Source organism: Chelonoidis abingdonii, chromosome 13 (assembly GCF_003597395.2).
Source record: "Chelonoidis abingdonii isolate Lonesome George chromosome 13, CheloAbing_2.0, whole genome shotgun sequence".
In the NCBI taxonomy this organism is placed as follows: Eukaryota; Metazoa; Chordata; order Testudines; family Testudinidae; genus Chelonoidis; species Chelonoidis abingdonii.
In genome coordinates, this window is record NC_133781.1 from 2,350,672 (window position 1) to 2,373,460 (window position 22,789).

Consider the following 22,789-nt stretch of genomic DNA (forward strand, 5'->3'; position numbering starts at 1 on the left):
TATCCTGTCTCCTGATTGGTCCTCTGGTCAGGTGACAGTCAGGCTTACTGAACTTGTTAACCCTTTACAGTCAAAGAGATATAAAGTACTTCTGTGCTATTAACTTTTCTTATCTGTTTATGACAGAGCGTGTCCAGGAGGGGAGAGGAAGCATGGCCTCTAGCACCCATAAGCTGTGTTCAACCCTTATTGGACCAGTGCAGGGTTCATAGACCCCATCAAACAGGGATTCACTCATTTTCAGTCATATGTAAAATTTGTCTATGTGTCCAGAGAGAGCTATGTTGGGTTCATCTGCACTCTCAGCAAGTTTGCAGATGACACTGAACTGGGAGGAGTGGTAGATACGCTGGAGGGTAGGGTTAGGATACAAAGGGACCTAGACAAATTAGAGGATTGGGCCAAAAGAAATCTGATGAGGTTCAACACAGACAAGTGCAGAGTCCTCCACTTAGCATGGAAGAATCCCATGCACTGCTGCACACTAGAGACCAAGTGGCTAGGCAGTAGTTCTGCAGGAAAGGACCTATGGGTTACAGAAGACGAGAAGCTGGATATGAATCAACAGTGTGTCTTTGTTGCCAAGAAGGCTAACAGCATTTTGGGCTGTATAAGTAGGGGGATTGCCCGCAGATCGAGGGACGTGATCGTTCCCCTCTATTCAACATTGGTGAGGCCTCATCTGGAGTACTATGTCCAGTTTTGGGCCCCACACTACACGAAAGATGTGGAAAAATTGGAAAAAGTCCAGCGAAGGGCAACAAAAATGATTAGGGGACTGGAACACATAACTTATGAGGAGAGGCTGAGGGAACTGGGATTGTTTAGTCTGCAGAAGAGAAGAATGAGGGAGGAGTTGATAGCTGCTTTCAACTACCTGAAAGGGGGTTCCAAAGAGGATGGATCTAGACTGTTCTCAGTGGTAGCAGGTGACAGAAAAAGGAGTAATGGGCTCAAGTTGCAGTGGGGGAGGTTTAGGTTGGATATTAGGAAAACCTTTTTCACTAGGAGGGTGGTGAAGCACTGGAATGGGTTACCTAGGGAGGTGGAGGAATCTCCTTCTTTGGGGGTTTTTAAGGTCAGGCTTGACAAAGCCCTGGCTGGGATGATTTAGTTGGTATTGGTTCTGCTTTGAGCAGGGGGTTGGACTAGATGACCTCCTGAGATCCCTTCCAATCCTGATATTCTATGATTCTATCATTTATTTCCAAGCACTAAAAAAATCAGAAGAATTAACTGTCACTGTCTTGTTCCCTGGGCCTTTCAGAGAATTCTCCGCACCAGCTGCACTGGTGAGCTGTGGCTAGGATGCTGTAATAACACAAACACACTCAGGACTTGAACAGCTGTTCTGAGGTGCTGCTCACACGGGGCACAAGATGGTCTCACTCAGGCTGTGCTCAGCAGTGACTGGCAGACATGACGCTACCTCCATTTCCAGCAGTGTTGGTACCCCAGGGTTGATGCACATAGTGGATGAGCTCCAAGTAGGAAAGAGCTGATCTTAGAGGCGATGCCAGTAGGGGCCCATCCACACACCCCTCCCTAGTTCATGCTGACCCAAGCATACAGCCCATCCTCCACCCCATTCCCATCTACCCAGGCCCTAGAAGGAGCTGGTCCCAGATATCACTAGGATCAGGGAACAGACATGACCCTAGTGATTCATGGTCAGGAGTTGACCTATGATGGAGCCAATCAGACCTTGTCCCGTATTCAGCTCAGGTCAATGCCCCATTCCCATCCTTCACTTCCCTCCTCCATCCCCACAGTCAGGAGCTGGGGAGAGCTGAGGCTTTTCAGGGGATGGACACAGAGGGGAGCAGACAGGGAACTGGATTTAAAAAAGAGACCTTCTCTCCTCTCCCCCACAACAGCCAGATCAGACAGGAGTGACAGGTCCCAGGAAGCAGGGATGACTCCTGGGGGAGACTCTTAGAGCAGCTCCTAGAGGTGATGGTCAGTGTGGGAGGGAAGTGAGGGATGGTCAGTGCAGGGATGTTGAGACAGATCTGTTTGTGTGTCCTGTTTGTCAGTCTGTCTGCCTCACTTTCATAGTTACAGCACAATTATATTAAATCTGGAACTGCACCATAAACATGACAGTGAAATCTCACCTCTCACCCTTTTCTCCCTCTAGAGATTCTGCGATCTGAGATGGAGAGTGAGAAAGGTCAGTGCTTGGATCCCATCACATTAGCTGGCAGTAGAGTTATCCCCATAAATAAAATAGAGTGAAATCTCACCATTATTAATTAATGATTGGAACAATTTCCCAAGGGCCGTGGTGCATTCTCCAGCACTGACAGTTTGTAAATCAAGATTGGATGTTTTTCTAAATGATCTGCTGTAGGAATTATTGTGCAGAAGCCCCTGGACTTGTGTTATGCAGGGGTCAGACTAGGTGATCACAATGGTCCCTTCTGGCCTTGGAATCTATGAACTGATGCATCACCTCTCGCCCTTTTCTTCCTCTAGAAACCCTGCTGTCTGAACGGGAACAAGAGAAAGGTCAGTGTCTGGGCCAGTTACAAAATTAACGTTATCTCCATAAACTCGATAGGGTGAAATCTCACCTCTCCCTCTTTTCTCCCTCTAGAGGCTCTGCGATCTGAGATGAAAAGGCAGAAAGGTCAGTGTCTGGGACCAATGGGATGCATTGAAGATTTCATGCCAAACCAGTCAAGTCAGCTTAGTCGAGCCAACTTAACTCAATTGAAAGCCACATTTACTGCCAGTAGAGTCACAGTTTAACACCTTTAGCTGAATTTTAGCAAGTGGAGTTACAGCCTGTTTTAATGAGTGACAAGGAATGTCTCCGTGTTGGCACTCGAGAGCCCCAAGCAGGGAGCTCAGGGCTGCTCACACTAACACAGACAGGCTCTGAAAGGGGTGAAGGGCCCATTTGTCCTAATAAATGCCATGGGAATTACAGAAATGACACCTTGAGCCCAGGGCCCTGAATACACTATCCCAGGTCGGTCAGTCTCATTGCTGGAGACTGTGGGTATGTGTACAGTGCAAAAACCACCTGTGGCTGTGAGTCTCAGAGCCTGGGTCAACTGGCTTGGGCTTGTGCTGCAGGATTAAATCTAGCAGCGTAGCCGTTCCCACTCAGGCAGGAGCCCAGGCTATGAGACCCTCCCCATCGCTGGGTTTCAGAACCCAGGTGCCAGCCCAAGCAGAAACTTCTACGCTGCTATTTTCAGCCCTGTAGTGCCAGCGTTGCAAGCCCGAGTCACTTGCCCCAGGCTCAGACCCACTGACACAAGGTTTTTTGCAGTGTAGATGAATCCAGAGAGACTTGTCCAGTGTTTGACAGGACCCCTCACCTGGGAACCCCCTGTGTTCTGACCCTTCCGTGTCCATGTAATATGCGGGGGGAAGAGATTTCACCCTCAGTGACCACACCCACCCACAACTGCAGTTCCACCCTGCAGTGACTCCATACAATAACCATACGGGTCTGATCAGTGCAGAGCAGTGTGTGTGGTTCTACATTTCTTCAGTGTCTGTTTTGTTGGGTCAGTCTCTTCCTGCCTCCCTCTTTCAGAGAATATCGCCCCCCCCCAGAGCCCAGTGCTTGGTCTCCTGCTCTCTTCTCTCCACACCCTGCCTCTAGTAGCTCTTACCTACACACATAGCTTCAGATACAGCCTCTATGCCAATGTCTCTCAAACTCCTTCTCCACTAAAGACTGTTCCCGCATCTTGGCCTGTCTGACATCTCCTCATCAACGTCCAGAGGGCAACTTAGGTTCAACAGCTGAGTGTTTAATCTCTTCTGCACCCTTCAGAGCCCTCCTCGCTTCCTAGTTTCTTCATCTCTTTGGATAACACCATAAGCCCTCTCAGAGGCAGAAGGTTGTGGCTGCTCTCCCTCCCTCCCTGCCTCCCATCCCGCACACTGCTCTGACCCGAGCTAGGTACCAGGATCTCTGCCCCTCCTGTGGTCCATACATTGTAGCCCTGAGGTGGGGTGTGAGGCCTGAGCTGGCTGCAGGGAGCCCAGAGCAGAGTGGGAGTCCTGGGGTCTTAGCCCCGCTCGAGGTGGCTCCTTATGGAAGGGGACCGGGGGTATTTCCTCTGCCCTGGCTGGGAGAATCGCTCCACGATGTAGGCCTGGATTGGGAGGGAGGAGGCAGAAAAAACTGTTCTGTATTTTTGAAATACAGTGTGGGCCACCCTATGAACACCTCCCTCTGCCTAGTCACTCAGACCAGAAATCTAGACATTGTCTCTGACTTAGCCTCTTGCTGGGCTGCACATCCTGATCTTACCCCAGTCTCCTTGCTCCTGCGTGTGTCTGTCCTGACAGCCCAGGATCTCGTTCCCCCCATCACCTCACACCTCCACTGCTGTGATCTCCTCCTGCCCGGCCTTGGCTCCAGCTGCTTTGTCCCCTCAGCTCCATCCAAAGCAGGGCTGCCAGGCTCAGCCCTCAGGCTCGTCTCTCCTGCCACCTCTACCACTTAGTTCCACTGAGGCCCCTCCAGCACCGCTCCAGCACAAGCTCCTTGTCTTTGCCTTTAGGTCCCTCACCAGTGAGTTAGTCCCACCATCTCTGAGCAATTGGCTCCACCGTCCCTCTGCCAGCGATGGCTGGTTCTAGGGGTGAGCGCGCTGAGCCGTCACCCTCGGCATCACTTCCAGGGGGAGCCGTATTGCTGCTGGGCTTTTTTTTTTTTTTTGCTTCTAGCAGCCTAGGTAGGGTGACCAGATAGCAAGTGTGAAAAATCAGGACATTTCTCCCCCCCACCCCCCCGCATATATAAGACAAAGTTGCATATATAAGACAAAGCCCCTAATATTGGGGTGTTGGGTCACTCTCAGCCTGGGTCACCCGCCTGTCTGCTTCTCCCTTAAACACCTCAGTGGTTTCTCCCCCTCGCTCTCTATGTACAGAAAAACATCCCCTCGGTATTTGTAAAGCTGCTCCCTTCTCTTTTCAATCCCTCCTCCAAACCCAGCTGTGCTGTGGCCCCGGAATCTCTCCCATCTGGCATTGGGCATGTGGTGAGCTGGGTTTTGGTTTGTTTTTATCGTTACCTCCCCCTCCCATCCCCTTCACCCCACTTGTCTATTTCGTCCCCCTGTTGTACCCGATCTGCCATGCAGAGGGTGAGCTCCCTGGGGCAGGGACTGTAGCTTTGTTACATGCAGTTTGTGTGGACAGAAGGGGACAGTGGGTGCGTATGGGAGCCATAGAAGAGGATGTTGCATTAATAGTGGCAGGATATAATGAGGGCCTGAGAGAGAGATTATGCTGCAGGAATGGAAAGAAAAGGGCAGATACTGGAAATAACACTCAAGAGGCAGCAGCAGTGTTTGGAAATGGCCTGGGTGTGCAAAGGGAGGAACCAGAAATAACCACAAGGCTGTGGGCACTGAGATCTAGCAGGGTGATCACTAGAGACCCTAGTGAGAGCAGTTCGAGTGGAGCGGGAATTCAGACTGGAAGGGATCTAGGACAGCTGGAGACACAAGCATTGTTTGCAGCCTGGGTTCACTGAGTTCAGAGACAAGAGGGAGATGGGGCAGGAGTTAGAGGGGTGGGTGGGGAAAAGGAGGAGGTTTGGGGGTAAAATTAGACCAGGGCATAAATATTTGCCGGGTCAGGCCCAGAGACTGTAAATTCTTTGGAGTAGGGATTGTGTCTCTTACAGTCTGGTGTGTGTGTGAACAGATCCTAGTGCTGTAGGCAGGGATGGATTAAGAAAGGGACTTAAGGGGCTGTAGCCCAGGGCCCCAGGCTAAACGGGAGTGGGAGGCCTGGGCTGCAGCCACTAAAGCCCCTCCGCCATGCATTCTTGGCCAGCTCTGCCTGGCGGGTGGGTTGGGGGGAAGAGGGGTGAAATGGCTCCATGCTGACCCGTTCCTCCCCCACCTGCCCTGGACTGGAGCCCAGTCATGCTAGTGCAGGGAAGCTCTCTGTCTTAGTGCTTCGCTCGCTCCGCCCTCCCCGCTCCCATTGGCCAATGGGAGCTGTGGGGGTCAGTGCCTGCAGGTGTCCCCCCCACACCAAGCGGGAGGGCCAGGTAAGCACCCAGCACGCCAGCCCCCTCCTACACCCTCCCAGACCCACACTCCCACCCGCAGCCTGCTCCAGCACCCTACATCCCTTCCTCCCTCCTAGATCCCACACTCCCACCCTGCTCCTACACCCTCCCTCCCAGACCCCACATTCCCACCCCCCAACCAGCTCCTGCACCCTCCCTCCCTCTCAGACCTTGCACCCCCTTGCCCACTGCTGCACCCTACCTCCCTCCCAGAGCCCCCACCCTGCTCCTGCACCCTCCCTCTCAACTCCCCCAGCCCCAGCCTTCTCCTGCATCTTACCTCCCACCCAGACCCCCATGCCCAGCCCACTCCCCAGCAGCCGCCTCCCACACACTGAACCCCTCATTTTTGGCCCAACACCAGAGCCTTGGGGGCCCCACAGAATCAACTAGCCCCAGGCCCCCAGAAGAGTTAATTCAGCCCTGGCTGTGGGGCCTGGCCCTGAGTGTGCACATACAGGACCTAGGGCAGTGGGGTCCAGCCCTGAGTGTGTGTGTACAGGACCTAGTGCAGTGGGGCCTGGTCCTGAGTGTGTGTATACAGGACCTAGGGCAGTGGGGCCCTGTTCTGAGTGCAACCTCTAGATGCTACTGAAATGCAAATAACAATGTGCAATGGGGGCAGGAGACTGGTCCTGGGATATGCAGGTATGACATCAGCAAAGGAAGGGTTGCCAACCCTCCAGGATTGGCCTGGAGTCTCCAGGATTTAAAGAGTAATCTTTAATTAAAGATTATGTCATGTGATAACATCTCCAGGAATACATCCAACCAAAACTGGCAACCCTACTTAAAGATGTGTGTGTCTATGCAGAGGACAGGGGATGAAGAGGAGCGGGTGGGGAGGGTTTCAGGGATCAATATGGGAGGGACAGAGAGTAATGACATGGAGCCAGGAAGCCCTGCTCTCTGGTCCAGGTTTACCTGTGCAGTGTCTGAGGTGTATAACACAGTACATGTAACAGCTGGGGCAGGACAGGTTGGATTTCTGCCTCCATAAGAGGCCGGCTCCTGTGCTGTGCTGTGCCTAGTATCTCATGGACAAATCTTGCAAAACTCTCGTATCGCCAGTGAGGGAGACGTTGCTTTTTGCTTGACTATTTCCCATTAAGTTTTGAGATTCAATGTTAACTCACAATGTCGTTTACTTTCCAGGGGAATACGAGGCAGCGAAAGGTGTGTGTGTTTTTACTAGTTTTGATTATGCTTTAACTTGGAAAGGGAACACTCAGAGCTGTGTGTGCAAAGAAATGTTAGAGTAAAAAATTAATGTGTTAGTGTTACAGGTAACAAACATAACAATGGGAAATTCTGATATTATCCAGAAATAATTAATGGAAAATTTGTGGTATTGAAATATGAATATTAACTACAGTTGCCAATACCTCAATACTATACACCTTTGCCCCACCCTCTGCCCTGCTTCTTCCGCTAGGCCCTGTGCCTTCTCTGATGCCCCACCCCCACTCACTCCATCTCCCCTCCCTCCGTCGCTGACTGTCCCCCACCCTCACTCATTTTCACTGGGCTGGGGCAAGGGTTTGGGGTGCGGTAGAGGGTGATGGCTCTGGCTGGGGTGCGGGCTTTGGAGTGGGACCAGAAATGAGGGGTTCAGGGCATGGGAGGGGGTTCTGGGCTGCAGCAGGGGTGAAGAAGGGGGTGAACAAGGGGGTGAAGGCTCCAGCTGGGGATGTGGGCTCTGAGGTGGGGCCAAGGATGAGTGGGTTGGAGTGCAGGAGGGGTTCTGGGCTGGAGCCGATGGGTTTGAAGTGTGGAAGTGGGCTCAAGGTTGGAGCAGGAGTTGGGGTGTGGGAGGGGGTGTAGGCTCCAGGAGGGAGTTTGGGTGCTGGTGGGAGCTCAGCTCTGGGGCAGGAGTTTGGGGTAAGGCTCTGGGAGGGAGTTAGGGTGCAGGAGAAGGTTCTGACCTGGGGCTGGGGGTGCTGGAGAAGGTTTGTGGTGCGGGCTCCAACCTAGTAGCACTTACCTCAGGCAGCTCCCAGTCAGCGGGGCTCCCTGCCGGCCTTGGCTCTGTGTAGCTCCTTGAAGCAGTCAGCATGTCCATCTCCTAGGCGCAGGGTCAGCCATGTGTCCCATCACCCAGAGGCACTGCCCCTGCAGCTCAAATTGACCCTGGTTCCTGGCTAATGGGAGCTGTGGAGCCACCACTCAGAGCCACCACTGAGGCCTCACCAATGTTGAATAGGGCCCACCCTGTGAACTCTCCATGGATGTTCTCCCGCACACATAGGTTTCCTTGGGGCAGGATCAAGCCCTCTGAGCCCTATTGGTTTCCACATGCCACACACAGCAGCTGTAGGATCAGGCACATGGGTCTGATCGCACTGAAGCCGGCAGGAATTGTAGAAGTTCAGCACCCCTTGGGGTCTCCAGCATCACTCAGGTGATGGAGACACTTACATAGGAAGAGTTCTCTGAGCTGCAGGCCCAGGTTCTCTGCTGGGCCAGGACTTGCTCAAGGTGGGGGGCGGGGGCAGGGTGGGAGCTGGTTATGTCTCTCAGGCTGCCCCAGGGGCTGTTCTGATTCACTCCAGCTGGCTGTGGTCCCTGAGAATTAGTGACGTGCCCTGCTCTGCCCCGGCACACTCAATTGGCACAGGAGACAGTTACACTGTTTTACCCCGGCTGGGCTCTCCCTACCCCAGGGAAATCCTCTGATGTTCAGGACCTGGTTCCAGCCAGTCTGCACCATCCCAGCACACAGTGACTGGAGCAGGGAGAGAACCAGGCCCTTTATCTGCCCCCTCAACTCACATGAGTGATCCCCACAGGTGCAACCCCATTTCTTTCTTGGGGGAGGTTTTGTGGGATCAGGTGTGAAAAAGGAGAAGCCCTAACTATTGATTAGGAGCCCAATCCTGCTGTCCTTACTCAGGCAAAATTCCCACTGAGGCCAATGTAATGCAGGGTTTAGAACTGGGCACTTTTGTTACTGAGAATCTCTCCTATTGATTCATTTATGTTCTTTTTTCCCTTTTCTTCCCTCTCATTCCCATGGACCCTCTGGCAGAACTGGGTAAGTTCCATGTCATTTGTTTTTCACAGTGTGAGACTTGTTGAGTCTGTGACTTGTTGAGTCTGCATTTCGTTTGTGTAAATTCTTTGTCATGTCTGATTATTTCAGGACTTGCCAGAGCCCGAGGATATGCAGGTAATTAACACTGATACTGCTGCAGTCCCTCTTGGTCCCCTTCCCTTGGGATACGCTGTCCCTGCTCAGTCCTCTTACAGCTCTCACAGTAACTAAGGGGTCAGGCAAAATATCATTGTCCATTTGAAAGTTAGAGAGACAGAATAGAGAATACACGCACACGCACACACAGTACCTGCTGTGAGGGGGAAGCTGCTGCTGCCACAGACAATTGTTTAACTGCTCTCTGTGGCTATGTTATAGCCTCTAGTCAATTAATTATTTATTTCACTGCTCACCACTTTTTGGCAGAAACATCCAGCCGATGAGCTAATCCAGCCCTGCTGGATGCAGTGGCAGAGAGTGGGTGGAGGGAAGAGGGGCAGCTGGTGTCTCTAGAAGGGTTGCTGGGGTGAGGAACAAGGCATTCAAACCTCCTGTCCCCACACTGAGGTCTTCTGGGTGTGGGGAATTCACGAGGAAGAGCCCAGCATGGCTAGTGTGGAATTGCTGTTCTGCACCCTAATAGTGAGGGTGTGAATTTAAAGCTATTCTGCACTAACTCCCCGTGTGGACACTATTATTCTGCACTCAGTCTGCAGCAGAGGTTGAGGACACTCAATTCCAATGTGGATTAACCGAAAGCAGACAAGGGCACTCTTAGCATGGAATCAAAGTTTCCGCATAGGCAGTCAGTGCTGACTAGCTGTTCTGCGCTAGCTACTCAGGGCTTTTCCCTGTGTAGACAAACCCTTAAAGTCACTTCCAAGGGAAAGAGGAGAAGTGTCCCCACTGTACTGTCCCCTGGACCACAAACCCTGACTGTCCCTTGCTCGGTTGTCCACACTCCAGCTCCCCCATGACAACTCCACACCCCAGGTGCAGGCTTCAACAGGAACATCTGCAGCACCTGGGAAATCTGAGGGCAGCATAAAACAAATAGAAATTCTTATTGAGTTAAAGGCCAGATGCTGCCACCCTGGTGCGATGGGACTCGAGAGGCTGCCCAGCATGAGTCAGGGTGGCACAATCTGACCCTGAACACACTGATATTATTTGCAGTGCAGGACGGCCTGGAGTTTCCAGCCACGCTCAGGGTCCTGGTGCTGGGAGCTGTAAAACATGTAACAGACCGTCTCTGCCCCAAAGAGCTTCCAGTCTGAATAGACCAGACGGACACAGGGTGGGGGATGGAAGGACGATTATCATGGGTGGCACGTGAGCCCCCCTTCGGGGAAGCTGGCCACATGGCCCAGCCCGTTCTGCCCAAGGCCCCATCCCCCTCAACTCTCATCTGCTGGAGCCCCAAATATCAGCTCCCACCTGTCAACCAGTGCCCTGAATGCACCCCTCCCCCATTCCCTGTAGTGGCCAAAGGAGTCCTGATCAAACCGTCCTGAGCCACGGGCCTGCACCAGCACCGTACCATCCCCAGTGCCGGCCCCCAGTGCCAGGTCACCAGCTGGCCTCCACACTGTCCCCAGCACCGGGTTGTTAGCCTCTGGCCAGTGGCAAAGCTGAGCTCCCGCTGGCTTGGGGGAGAACGCAGAATATGGGTGGGGCCAGAGCCTGGCCTATTTTACCCACCGCCCATGACGATTATCCCCATTTCACAGCTGGGGAACTGAAACACAGAGAGACTCAGTGACTTGTTCAAGGTGACACAGGCAGCCTGTGGAGAAGCTGGGCCTAGATCTGCTGGTTCCTAGGACAGCACTTTAATCCTGGAGGGAGTTTTCTCTGCGTAAAAGGGGAACTGGCGGGAGAAGGGAACAAAGTGAGCATGAGGGTGAGTGGGGCTGGTAGTGGAGGAGCAGCAGGAGGTGAGGGGTAAGCAGGGCAGAGCCTGGGAGGGGAGAACAAGGAGTGGAGCAGTGGGTAGCAGTGGGTGTGAAGGCATCCAGGGTGGTGAGGAGGAAGAGTTGGGTTGCAAAGATCAGAACAGAATCGCAGGGCAGGGCAAGAGTCAGGAAGGCCAGATGCTCTTTCCAGGCACCAACCTAGGCTCTGGTTCAATTCATCCCTGCTCCCCTCCCCACCTCTGCTCCCCTCCCCCTTACTGCCCCTAGCCCAGTGCAGTCTGTGTCCACTGGGCCTGGTCACAGATGGGTGGAGGCCATTTCATGTCCCTGAGCCTGTAGGAATCCTGAGCCTCCCATTATCATCCCCCTCCCACACACCCTCAGCTGGCTCAGGGTGGCTCTGCAAACACCCCGCCTCAGTTTACCCTCTTCACACTCCACATTACTCCACACAGTCCAAAAGGTCTGAGACAGAAGTCCCCTGGTGAGGTCTGTTTTCAGTTCACATAAACCCCAAAATAAAATGCTTTCCTTCACCCTGATGCAGCCCTGGCTCTCACTCCAGCTCCTCACTCGCCTCGAGTCAGGAGTCCCTCAGCCCCCACATCCCCCCCTTCCCAGAGCCAGGCTTGGTTCTGTCTTCCTTATGGAATGAGGAGCCCCCAGCCCTTCTTCCTGGAGCCAGGCTTGATTCAATCTCCCTGGTGGAATCAGGAGCCCCCAGAGCTGGGTTCAGGTCAGGCTGCACCTTTATTCCCTGCAGCTCTCAGCTTTAGGGCTCTGTCCTGCTGTAGGCTGTCACTGTCACCTCTGGGGGCTCTTCCCCTCAGGGGAGCCCCTCTCTCTGGGGGCAACCCCTCCTGGCTCCTTGCTCTGTGAGCTCAGCTGGGATCCCTTCTCCTCAGCAGCTTTCTGTCTCTAGGACCTTTCAGCTGAGCCCTGGTAACTTTTATTGGGCTCATTAGCTCTTTGGCTGCCAACCAGCCACCTAGAGATTTCATTACTTCCAGGTGGGTCTGGGTTGGCTGGTTCTCCCTTACAGGAGCCTGTTATAGGTAGGCTGGTCCCTGACTCTCCTTAAAGGGCCAGCCCCCCATGACATCCCTTCCCCCCACAAAGCCAACCTGTATCCAAAGGAAGGCTTGACCATGGCTCACACTTGGTTATTATCTGCACTCAGAAGGGTACTTCCTGCCCTGCTGTCACAAGGAAATCTGCAAGGCCATTGGCCATATTTTTATTCGCAACACTGAAGTATAAACAGACCAGGAGTTGTGTCCCCAATGTTCTATGTAGCTCATGTGACAGGCAAAATCCCCCATAGTCTGCAGCGTGACATAGTTCAGAACTTGTGTCCCCTGTAAGGGCATCTCTACACTGCAGTTAAGTCAACTTATGTTAGGTCACCTTACAGCCACGGCAGTAATTACTGGGGTGGCTGTTGTCCACACTGCCTTTTTTCCAGTTGTGCCCAGCTCCCCACTAGGAGCCCAGTTGCCCCACAGGGATCTTGGGCAGCCACTCAAGCTTCTCACCTCCCTTAGCAGGGAGCTAGGAGGAGGGCAGTTGGGCTTCAGCTGAAGCCCACCATGGGACTGGGCTTTCTTGATAATTTCAGGGCTCCAGCATGGAGCCGTGAAATTAATGACAGCCAACAGCTGAGGTAAATAAGACTGTGTCTACACCAACACTGCATCACCCTAACTACACCGACATTAGTCCTATGCCTCTTGTGCAGGTGAAGTTATTATGTCGGTGTAGTGCAGCACTTACATCAGTGGGAGCAAGGCTGTTGTGTGTACACTGACATAATTAGGTCAGCATAAGCTGCCTTGCATCAGACTCTGTAGTGTAGACCAAATCTGAGTCAGGCCCTCTGGCCATCGCAGAGGTAGTCAATAGCACTGACCTTTCACCACTGGTGTCATGCTCTTGTGTCAGATATGGATCAGTCACAGTGCTTCCCTCCGAGCCAGATACACACCAGCTGTGTTCAGTGTAAGATCAATTAATGCTCTGCCAGGTCTGACTGAGGAGTGTTTAAAAAGGGTTTTTAGCCCACAGCAGCACCTAGTGGCTGAACAGTATAATACAGTTTAGCATTCCATTCCATCTCCCCCTTTAAATCCTACATTCCTACCATTTACAGTATTTACACTGTCGCACTGTATTTGGGGTGCAGTACGGGTCAGTCTGTCAGATGTCTCTGAATGGCACTGATCTTCTAATGACATGACCCAAATATGTAACAGATTGGTCCTCTGGGTGTTCATTAGTTGCAGTGACTGGCTGTGGTCGGTCTGGAATCCTTGAGTAGTCTTCTTGCTCTGCCTCCACCATCTGTAGAGTTTGCTCTGTCGATTGCTCTTTCTGAGAAACAAACTGCAGATACTGACAGTTTCTGCTGAGCTCTCCTCTGTCAGTCTCGACCACATACAACCTGGGCACTGAATTATTTTTTACAACAGCTGGAGCATTCCATTCTTTTTCTCCATCCAGTTTGACACAAACACCGTCACCGGGTTCTCAACTTGGTAGGTCTCTGAGTGATGTCTGTTGTAAAAGTGTTCCTAAGCTCTTTTTGCCTTTTGATCTGATTTGGCAACTCCCTACGTTGGAAGGGCAGTTCTGAGTTGTCTTCCCATCAGGAGTTGTGCTTGCAATGTATCCAGGAGCTGCTATTGGTGTTGATTTGTAACTCAGAAGAGCACAGAATGGATCTTTCTGCTGTAGGATATTCTTGGCTGTCTATACAGTGGAGTCGCATCATAGGCGCATTTAACTTACATGATTTTAACTATATGCACTTGGCAAAACAAAACAAAAAAAGAAAAATAACAATTTAAATACTGTACCTGTAGTGCGGGTGAGTTCGCCTGCCATTCCATTCAATGAGCATTTGATTATACGCAATTTTTGCCTTATGTGCTGACTTCAGAACATAACCACTGCATAAGATGCGACTCCCCTGTACAGCTCTTTCAGCTTCTCCATTCACTTGTGAGTAATATGGGCTGCTAGTAATATGAGGAAGACCATATTTTATTTGGATAAGTTAAATTCTGCTGCAGTGAATTGTGGCTCATGCTCTGTCACAAGTTCTTCTGGGAACCCTGAAATGACCAAAAGTGCACTTCAGTTGCTCAATAACACTGTGGTGTGTTACATCTTTCAAGTACACTATTTCTATATACCTGGAAAAATAATCCACAACTACCAAGTAATGATGTCCCCTGCATTCACATAAATCTGCAGTGAGTCTCTTCCAAGGTCTCTTTCATTCAGATTAGCTCCTTTTTTTCAGCATTAATTACTACTGGCCATATCTCTTTTCCTGCAGCCTTCAGCAAAGGAGCTCTGGGAGCCCATTCTGGATCCTCCTCCACTCACATGACTGTGTTTAATGTTCTCAGCTGGAAAAGCACCTTCTTGCTCCTCCCCTAGGGCGACGTCTTTTCCTTTCGGATGGACTTCTTTATAGCCCAGCTCTGGTTCAGGCTTTGTGTTGCTCTTCCAGACCTCTGCGAGGGAGAGGTCTCTTGTCTCTTCCCTTCTTGTTTCAGCTTCCTCTTGGATGTAGGGTGGCCGGATATCCTGATTTTATAGGGACAGTCCCAATATTTGGGGCCTTTTCTTATAAAGATGCCTATTGCTCCCCACCCTCTGTTCCAATTTTTTAGATTTACTATCTGGTCACTCATAGACTCATAGAGTCATAGACTTTAAGGTCAGATGGGACCAATATGATCATCTAGTCTGACCTCCTGCACAAAGCAGGCCACAGAATCTTACCCATCCACTTCTATAACAAACTCCTAACCTATGTCTGAGTTATTGAAGTCTTCAAATTGTTGGTTTGAAGACCTCAACTCAGAGATCCACCAGCAAGTACCCATGCCCCATGCCTGCAGAGAAGGCGAAAAAACCTCCAGGGCCTCTGGCCAATCTACCCTGGAGGAAAATCCTCCCGATCCCAAACATGGTGATCAGCAAGACTCACCAGCCAGCACCTCAGGATAAGAATCTCCTGCAGTAACTCAGATCCATCCATCTAACATCCCATCACAGACCATTGGGCATACTTACTCTGCTGAAATCAACAAAGATCCAATTGTTCAAAATTAAGCTTATCCCATCATACCATCCTTCCATAAACTTATCAAGCTTAGTCTTGAAGCCAGATATGTCTTTTGCCCCCATACTACCCCTTGGAAGGTGTTCCTCAGAACTTCACTCCTCATATGGTTGAAACCTTCGTCTAATTTCAAGTCTAAATCCTAGTGCCCAGTTTAATCCATTTGTTCTTGTGTCACATTGGAACTAGCTTAATAAATTCCTCTCCTCCCTAATATTTATACCTCTGATATATTTATAAAGAGGCAAGCATATCCCCCTCAGCCTTTCTTTTGTTAGGCTAAACAGCAAACTCTTTGAGTCTCCTTTCATAAGACAGGTTTTCCATTCCTCGGATCATCCTAGTAGCCCGTCTCTGAACCTGTTCCAGTTTGAATTCATCCTTCTTTAACATGGGAGACCAGAACTGCACACAGTATTCCAGATGAGGTCTCACCAGTGCCTTATATAACGGTACTAATACCTCCTTATCTTTGCTGGAAATACTTCGCCTGATGCTTCCTAAAACTGCATTAGCTTTTTTAACGGCCATATCACATTGGCGGCTCATAGTCATCCTATGATCAACCAATACTCCAAGGTCCTTCTCCTCCTTTGTTGCTTCCAACTGATGTGTCCCCAATTTATAACTAAAATTCTTATTATTAATCCCTAAATGCATGACCTTGCACTTTTCACTATTAAATTTCATCCTATTACTATTACTCCAGTTTACAAGGTCACCCTACTTGGATGTGTGTTTTTATGTTATTAACATGGTTGCCTTTCCCTTTAGCAACTGGAATCCCCACATCAGACAGCCCATCTTCCACCCGATGGTCCCCTACCGCTGCATCCACCACAGCACTGACCTTGTCTCCAGCTGGCTGGCATAGCTCGCTGCCCAGCTGCTCTGTTTTCTGGAGAGGAATCATCTTCTCTTTCTGGCATAATATGATCTTTTTCCATAAGGCCTCTGGGCTCTCCTGCTTCATGTGCATCAAAGAACTGGGCTTCATTCCACACTCCATCTTAAACTGATTCTGCAGCATCGTCAGCTCCTTCTGCAGCAACAAACACTGCTGTTCCCCTGCAATCAGATTCTCTGGGCCCTGGTGCACAATGCATCCTTAGGCCTTAACCCCTTCCTGCCTGTGCTAAAATCAGAGGAGGCTGGCTGGGTTATGTCGGTGCCATCCCCTGCCGTAACCCCTTCCCTCACTGGGGTTATGGATGAACAGAGGCAAGGGCCAAGTGGTACTGTGGAGTTACAGCACCTGGAAGGCAGAAGCATATGGGGGAGGGGTTATGGCCCCTGGCACAGCAGTGTCTCAGGCTGTGTCTGCCGGGGTTTCTTCGCACCGATGTAACTGCCCTGATGCAAATCCCTAGTGCAGACACACTGTGCAGGTATGAGCTGGGATTGGCACTCGATGCACCTTCTCCCAGATGGAGGAGGAAGGAAGTGAGGAAATCCCCCCTCCAAAGCAACAGAGATTCCTTGGGGTCTGCCCCATCCCCCATATGCTTCTGCCTCCCAGGTGCTGCAACTCCACAGTACCACTTGGCCCTTGCCTCTGTTCATCCATAACCCAGTGAGGGGAGGGGTTACAGCAGGGGAAGACACAGGTGACAAGGGGACAAAGAGGGGTGAGGGTTAGTGTAGGTGCCAGAGGGCCATGAGGGGTAGAGGGGTGGGGCAGACCTCAGAAGGCAACAGGGGAGTAAAGGAAAGGGACAGTCATAAAAGTGGAGGAGGGCATGAGAGATGGTGCCAGAAAGACAGAGGGAGGTGAGGGAAGGGGCAGGCACCAGGAGGGATGTGGCGACTGAGCAGAGGGGCAGATGCAAGGAGATGAGAGGGGACGGACACCAGAGGGCAGAGTGGGGGCAAGGGAACAAGTGAGCACAGAGGGGCAGAGAGAGGGGGTGGGGATGTGGGCACCAGGTGGCAGAGGGAGGGTGAAGGGAAGGGTGGGCACCAGTGGGGCAGAGAAGGGGTGCGGGAAAGGGCTTACACCAGGGGTCCAAAGAGGGGAAGGGAAGGGCAGGCACTATGGAGGCAGATGGGGGAATTGTTAGAGATGTGACTCAGGGGGGCAGAAGAAGAGTGAAGGGAGCAGCTGGCACCAGGGCACTAGAGGGAGGGTGAGGGTTGCTGGTGTCAGGGGGCAGAGGGCAAGGGGAGGGGCAGGAGGAGGATGAAGGGGAAGGTGCCGGGGGAAGGGGTGAGAGGGAAGGGGCAGGCACCATGGGGAGAGATGGGGATGCAGGTTAATTTCCCTTTGATGCCAGTGACAAGTCCCTGCCCCTGGCTCTGACTCCGTGACTCTCTCCCCAGTGGACGTGACTCTGGATCCCGACACAGCTCATCCCAACCTCGATCTGTCTGAGGATCGGAAACATGTGAGCCACGGAACCTGGGATCCGCCCAACAAGTCTGAGGGATTTGAGCATGATATCTGGGTCCTGGGCGCTGAGGGGTTCGCGGGTGGGAGGCGTTACTGGGAGGTGGAGGTGGGAGGCAAGATAGGCTGGTACCTGGGGGTTTGTAGGGAATCTGTGAGCAGGAAGGGGAAGGTCACACTCACACCTGAGGATGGATACTGGGTTGTGTGGCTGAAGGGTGGGGTCTACCAGGCCCTCACCTCCCCCCCAACCTCCCTCCCCATGAGCATCAAGCCCAGCCGGGTGGGGATTTTCCTGGACTATGAGGCGGGCGAGGTCTCATTTTACAATGTGACTGACAGGTCCCGTCTCTTCACTTTCACTGACACCTTTTCTGGGACGCTCCGCCCTTATTTCAGTCCTGGTTACTATGTTTGGGGTACAAACGCAGCTCTCCTGAAAATCTGCCTGGTTCCAGCTCAGGCCGGAGGGAACCTCGTTCCCTGACAGTGACCCCGTGGCACAGACTGGTCCCTCCCAGCCCTGCTGCCCTTCCTGCCCCCAGAGGTGGGGGCTAGATACTGCAGACAACTGGACTTTTTGTGCTGACTACATGCTGCCAGTTTCCCTTTTCAACTGGAGGTTCCAGTTGAGAACCGGACACCTGGCAACCCCACCCCAGCCTGGATGAATGGGACCCACTTGCTGGAGGGAGCAAGACAGATTCCCCTCCTCCCCCCTGTGTTTGCTCCATCCCTGGCACAGGGTGATGCTGGTAAGAAATCCTGCCAGACAGCTGGTGGTTTTTGCTGCCCTCACCTTTCCCCATCCCCTGCCCAGGGGTAGCAGATGGTGATGGACGGGGATCATTCACTCCTGTCGGAGTATTCTACCCTGTGAAATCTCAATGTAAAATATGAAAGAAAAAAGATTATGCTAATTTAGAAAATGTTGTTATTGTCACAAGGTGTAAATGCAAGAACATTTTCATTTACATTTCAACAGTATTTCGAAAACAAGCATCTAAACATATTTTTTAGAAATGGAATTATTTACATTTTTTTAAATTTTTCCCTCAAATCTATATTGAAGTTTAACTTCTCTAAATAATATAATTTGTATTTCAGCTGTGGAATTGCAAGAAATCCAAAATATTTATCTTAACAAAAACAATGATTAAATTGTCAGACCGGGTTGTTCAGTTACAATGTACAGGTGCCATAAACATGACAACTACACACATGTGCAGCTACTCTCTTTATTGTCTTGACTGGTTCTCTCTCCAAGGCAGGGCACATACACCTACCCCCTGCACGACACCTTTGAAAATTAATAGGGGAAAAAATGATAGAATTAATTAAGCAATATATTTAAGTTAACTCACACAAGATTATAAAATAGTCTTTGAACTTCTGTCAGTATTGATTCATATGATTTTTAACTTTCTAGCTTCATATCATCAGTAATCAAGATATGACACTTCCTTTCTTGTTCTCACATCAATTAGGACAACATGGTCTTGAACCTCAAACGCTATCTTCCTACAGATAGAAATCTCTTTTACAATGTCCTTTTCTTAGTTTATTTTTCTTTAGAAATATTGTTTGCAGGCAATGTACTGTCAGTGTCCACTGTTGATTTCAATGTACTGCTGGGCTCTTTATGTTCTTGGTTCTAAGGATGGAACAAATGTTGTTTGGTAAAGAAACAGAGACGGGGTTGTATTCCTTTACTGATCATCCTAAATTAAGTTAATTGTATTAAAGACACTGGCACTTGATAACACATAACATGGAATTTGGTGATGCTTTATTAGGAAACCTTTCTTCTCGGCCATAAATCAGTCGAAAGGGCAATATTTTGTTGTTGTAAGGTTTAGAGTACAAAGAAAATAAAGTTGCCCCAGGAAATTCATCTCAGTTTCTCTCAGTTCTGTCCACCATCTTCTGGAATGCTCTGTAAAAATAGTGACTGATTGATATAATTCCTTCAAATTAGCCATTGAACTAATTTCTTCAAGAGCTAGCTGAGCAGAGCATGAGGGGAGGCACATCATGTGGCATTGCTAGGACTACTTTTTGTTTTAAACGTGATGTGTTATGAACACTTTCAATGTCCTAATTCAGTTTTGAAAATGTATTCACAATATGCCATTCATGTCAGAGTGCCCTAAACTTACTTTGATTATTTGAAAATAAACACCCTAAAGTTATCTTTTGATGGATTCATTTGTGTTTTTATCCAGTCTGCTGGCGTCTATGTGGAATGGGCTGCTGAAGCTATGTGTTTTTCCTAGTTTTTAACACAGGGAAATGTTAATCTAAAAATAGATAATTTTTCCCTAACATTTCCTTCAGAAATCTCTGTGTTCCTTTCCCTATTTCTCACTGAATGATGTGTAATTACTGTGGTTTCTTATCCAATCTTATTGTGTTATTACATGGGAAAATATGTTGGCAAAAAGGTTAATATACAACATGGTTTTTACTATCTGACAAGACATAAAAATGTGTTGTCACTCACAATTTACAGCATGAAGTGTCATGAAGAGATTGCAGGCAATGTTCATTTTTAAGTGTCTAACTATGAATGGGCTCCCCCATCACTTCCAGCAACCCTGGGCTGGCAGACCTGTGTGAATTAAGCAGCCTCAAGTCTGTCAGGGAACCTCCACTAAGTGTCTTTATTACCTTTTATGGTGCATCACAGAATAGCAGCAGTTATGAGGAGCCCCCTTCCTGCTCCCTGGTTCAGCCTTTTATACAGCTGCTTTCTTCTCAGCACTGAGCTAGTGACCTCATCAGGCTCCCTACAGGTGCAAGTGATCCCCTCTACTCTTCTGTAACAAGGGGTGCTCCTGTGGGACACTACTGAGAGTACCAATGCAGGGCAATTTGCTGAGAAACAGGGCAGTCACAGCCTCAGGCTGGTGGTTCTTCACCTCCAAGGCACAGCAAACCAGCCAAACACAGAGGACTTCAGTTTCACTCCACTGGCTAACCAGACGTCATACAAGCAATTCCCTCAGGTACCCCAGTCCCCTTGTACCACCAGTAACACTCCTTAGAGGGATCACTGATTATGAAAACCAGTGTCCCCAATTAAAGGTTCTCTTGATCCCAAAGGACCAGCCACAAAACCCAGGTCAATATACATATCAGATCTTACACAAAAATCACGATTTCGCCAATCTTTTAGGATGTAAAATCTAACGGTTTATTCATAAAAAGAAAGAAATATAGACGAGAGTTAAAATCAGTTAAAGGAATCAAATACATACAACAATTGAAAAGTTCTTGGTTCAGGCTTATAGCAGTGATGGAATAAACTGCTGGCTCAGATCAAGTCTCTGGAGTCAGGGGCAGCTCTCGGTATTTTGCTGACCCAAGCACAGCAGACAGGCTATCTTCGGCGGCTTGCCTGTGAGAGGTCCCCAGTCCCGCGGATTCGGCAGCACGCCTGCAGGAGATCCGCCGAAGCCGTGGGACCAGTGGACCCTCCGCAGGCATGCCGCCGAAGGCAACATGCCTGCCACCCTCGCAGCAACCGGCAGAGCGCCCCCTGTGGCTTGCCATCCCAGGCACATGCTTGGCGTGCTGGTGCCTGGAGCTGCTCCTGTCTGGAGTACACCCACAGATTTGGATGGGTCCTTCACTTCTTTGTTTAGAGCTTCAGTTTGTAGCAAAGTTCCTCCAGAGATCAGAAGCAGGTTTGAAGACAAAATGGGGGGACTTCCAGGGCCTTTTTATATCCTCTACCATGTTGAAGATCCGCATTGTTCTTACTGTGGAAAATCACAGCAGGAGATGGAGTTTGAAGTCACATGGACAAGTCACATGTCCATGAGTGATTCAGTTCTTTGCAGGTGGCAGCCACTGCTCACATGCTACTTTGAACATTCCCAGGAAGGCTCATCAGATGTGGATTGGAGTCTCATAGGGTCCATTATCAGTTAAGTGTTTCTTGATGGGGCACTTTTGAATAGACCTTCTCTATGAGCTGGCCAAATGCTTCACTGGTGCTACTTAGAATCAAACACATTGAAATACAGATACATAGCCAAATACACAAATGCTACACACATACAAGTAGTATAATCACAATCAGCAAACTACAACCTTTTCATAGATATCTTACTTGACAATCTTAGTACAAGATGTGTTGCAACTATATGACAGTAGTTGCAATGATGATGTATACGATCATAGTTCATTTAGAGAACATCACACCTTCCAAACCCAAACTGCTAAGTGGAAATTCTTTTCCCTGTTTTGAAAAATCATCTCTAGCTGTCAGTACATACTGGTATCGCTTCTGTGGTACTGGATACAGCCCGATTAAATCTGCTCTCTGCAGTTCCCAGGGTTTAACAACCTATGTGCAAGAACACAGGCTAGAATTATCATTTGGATCTTTCTTATGACATTTTTATTATAATCCCATAAATAGTAAACAAAGTAAACATTATAATGTGGTTTCTATAGTAGTTGATGTCTCCATACAGTCAGAATCAAACTTTTGGTGTTTTTTCACAAGGAAATAAATACAGGCCAAACTTCTGCAACTGAAAACGTGCATAAATATACTGTTCCAGCATAACGGTTAATAGAAGCCTTTGCTGCCCTGTTTCATCCATTAGTCACATGTGCACTTGTTAGAGCTGATTAGAGGCTTTATTATGCAGAATAATAAATACAGAGAATGATAAACAATTCGCTTCGCTAATGTTTAAAGACACTTCAGATGTATTTAACATGGGTCCAGATGCAAAGTGTTTGATTTAACAGGAAGCCATCCACTCAGGTCCACTTCATTAGAGTGCTTGTAAAGTTAAGTCCAATCCAAGGAGGACATTTGCCTTGCATGATATCCTGTATGAACGCCTGCAATGCCGGGAGTTTCAGCACTCCTCAGAGAGCACCGCAGGGAAACTCGGCTGTGTGTTCACACTGTCAGCTGCTAGTTATTAGTCATTTTGATTCTAGTGATCACTTCACACAACAAAGAGTCCCAACTGAGTCCAATCAGCTTTCTCTTTAAACGGAAGAGTCAGCTAATGTCTAGAAGAATTCTTCAGACAGACCCTGCCTACATCCATTTTTTTCTGTTACACTAGCAGTTGTCCTCCCTACCCCTGCTTAGCAAGTGAGGTAGCTGAAGGTGACCTTCTCATTCAGGCAGGCTAAGCACAATTCCACTGCCCAATGTAGTAAGAGGAGGCCCTAAGACATAAACCTTGGTATCAGAGGCCTGGTATGAGGCGTAAGGCCTGAACTAAAG

The 22,789-nt window shown here is 49.7% G+C and overlaps 2 protein-coding genes across 2 annotated transcripts in view; one reads left to right on the forward strand and one right to left on the reverse strand.

Annotated features, from left to right (window-relative positions):
• LOC116838620 (butyrophilin subfamily 1 member A1-like) overlaps window positions 1-19,721 on the forward strand; it is a 73,658-nt gene extending 53,937 nt beyond the window's left edge. Inside the window, exons 6-9 of the mRNA XM_075072033.1 lie at window positions 2,141-2,173; window positions 2,479-2,511; window positions 2,600-2,636; window positions 17,437-19,721. Coding sequence (XP_074928134.1) covers window positions 2,141-2,173; window positions 2,479-2,511; window positions 2,600-2,636; window positions 17,437-18,016 — 683 coding nt within the window. The 3' untranslated portion in view covers window positions 18,017-19,721. The remainder of the gene's footprint in view (window positions 1-2,140; window positions 2,174-2,478; window positions 2,512-2,599; window positions 2,637-17,436) is intronic.
• LOC116824950 (uncharacterized) overlaps window positions 1-22,789 on the reverse strand; it is a 954,865-nt gene that overhangs the window by 667,905 nt on the left and 264,171 nt on the right. The gene's annotated exons all lie outside the window — the stretch shown is intronic.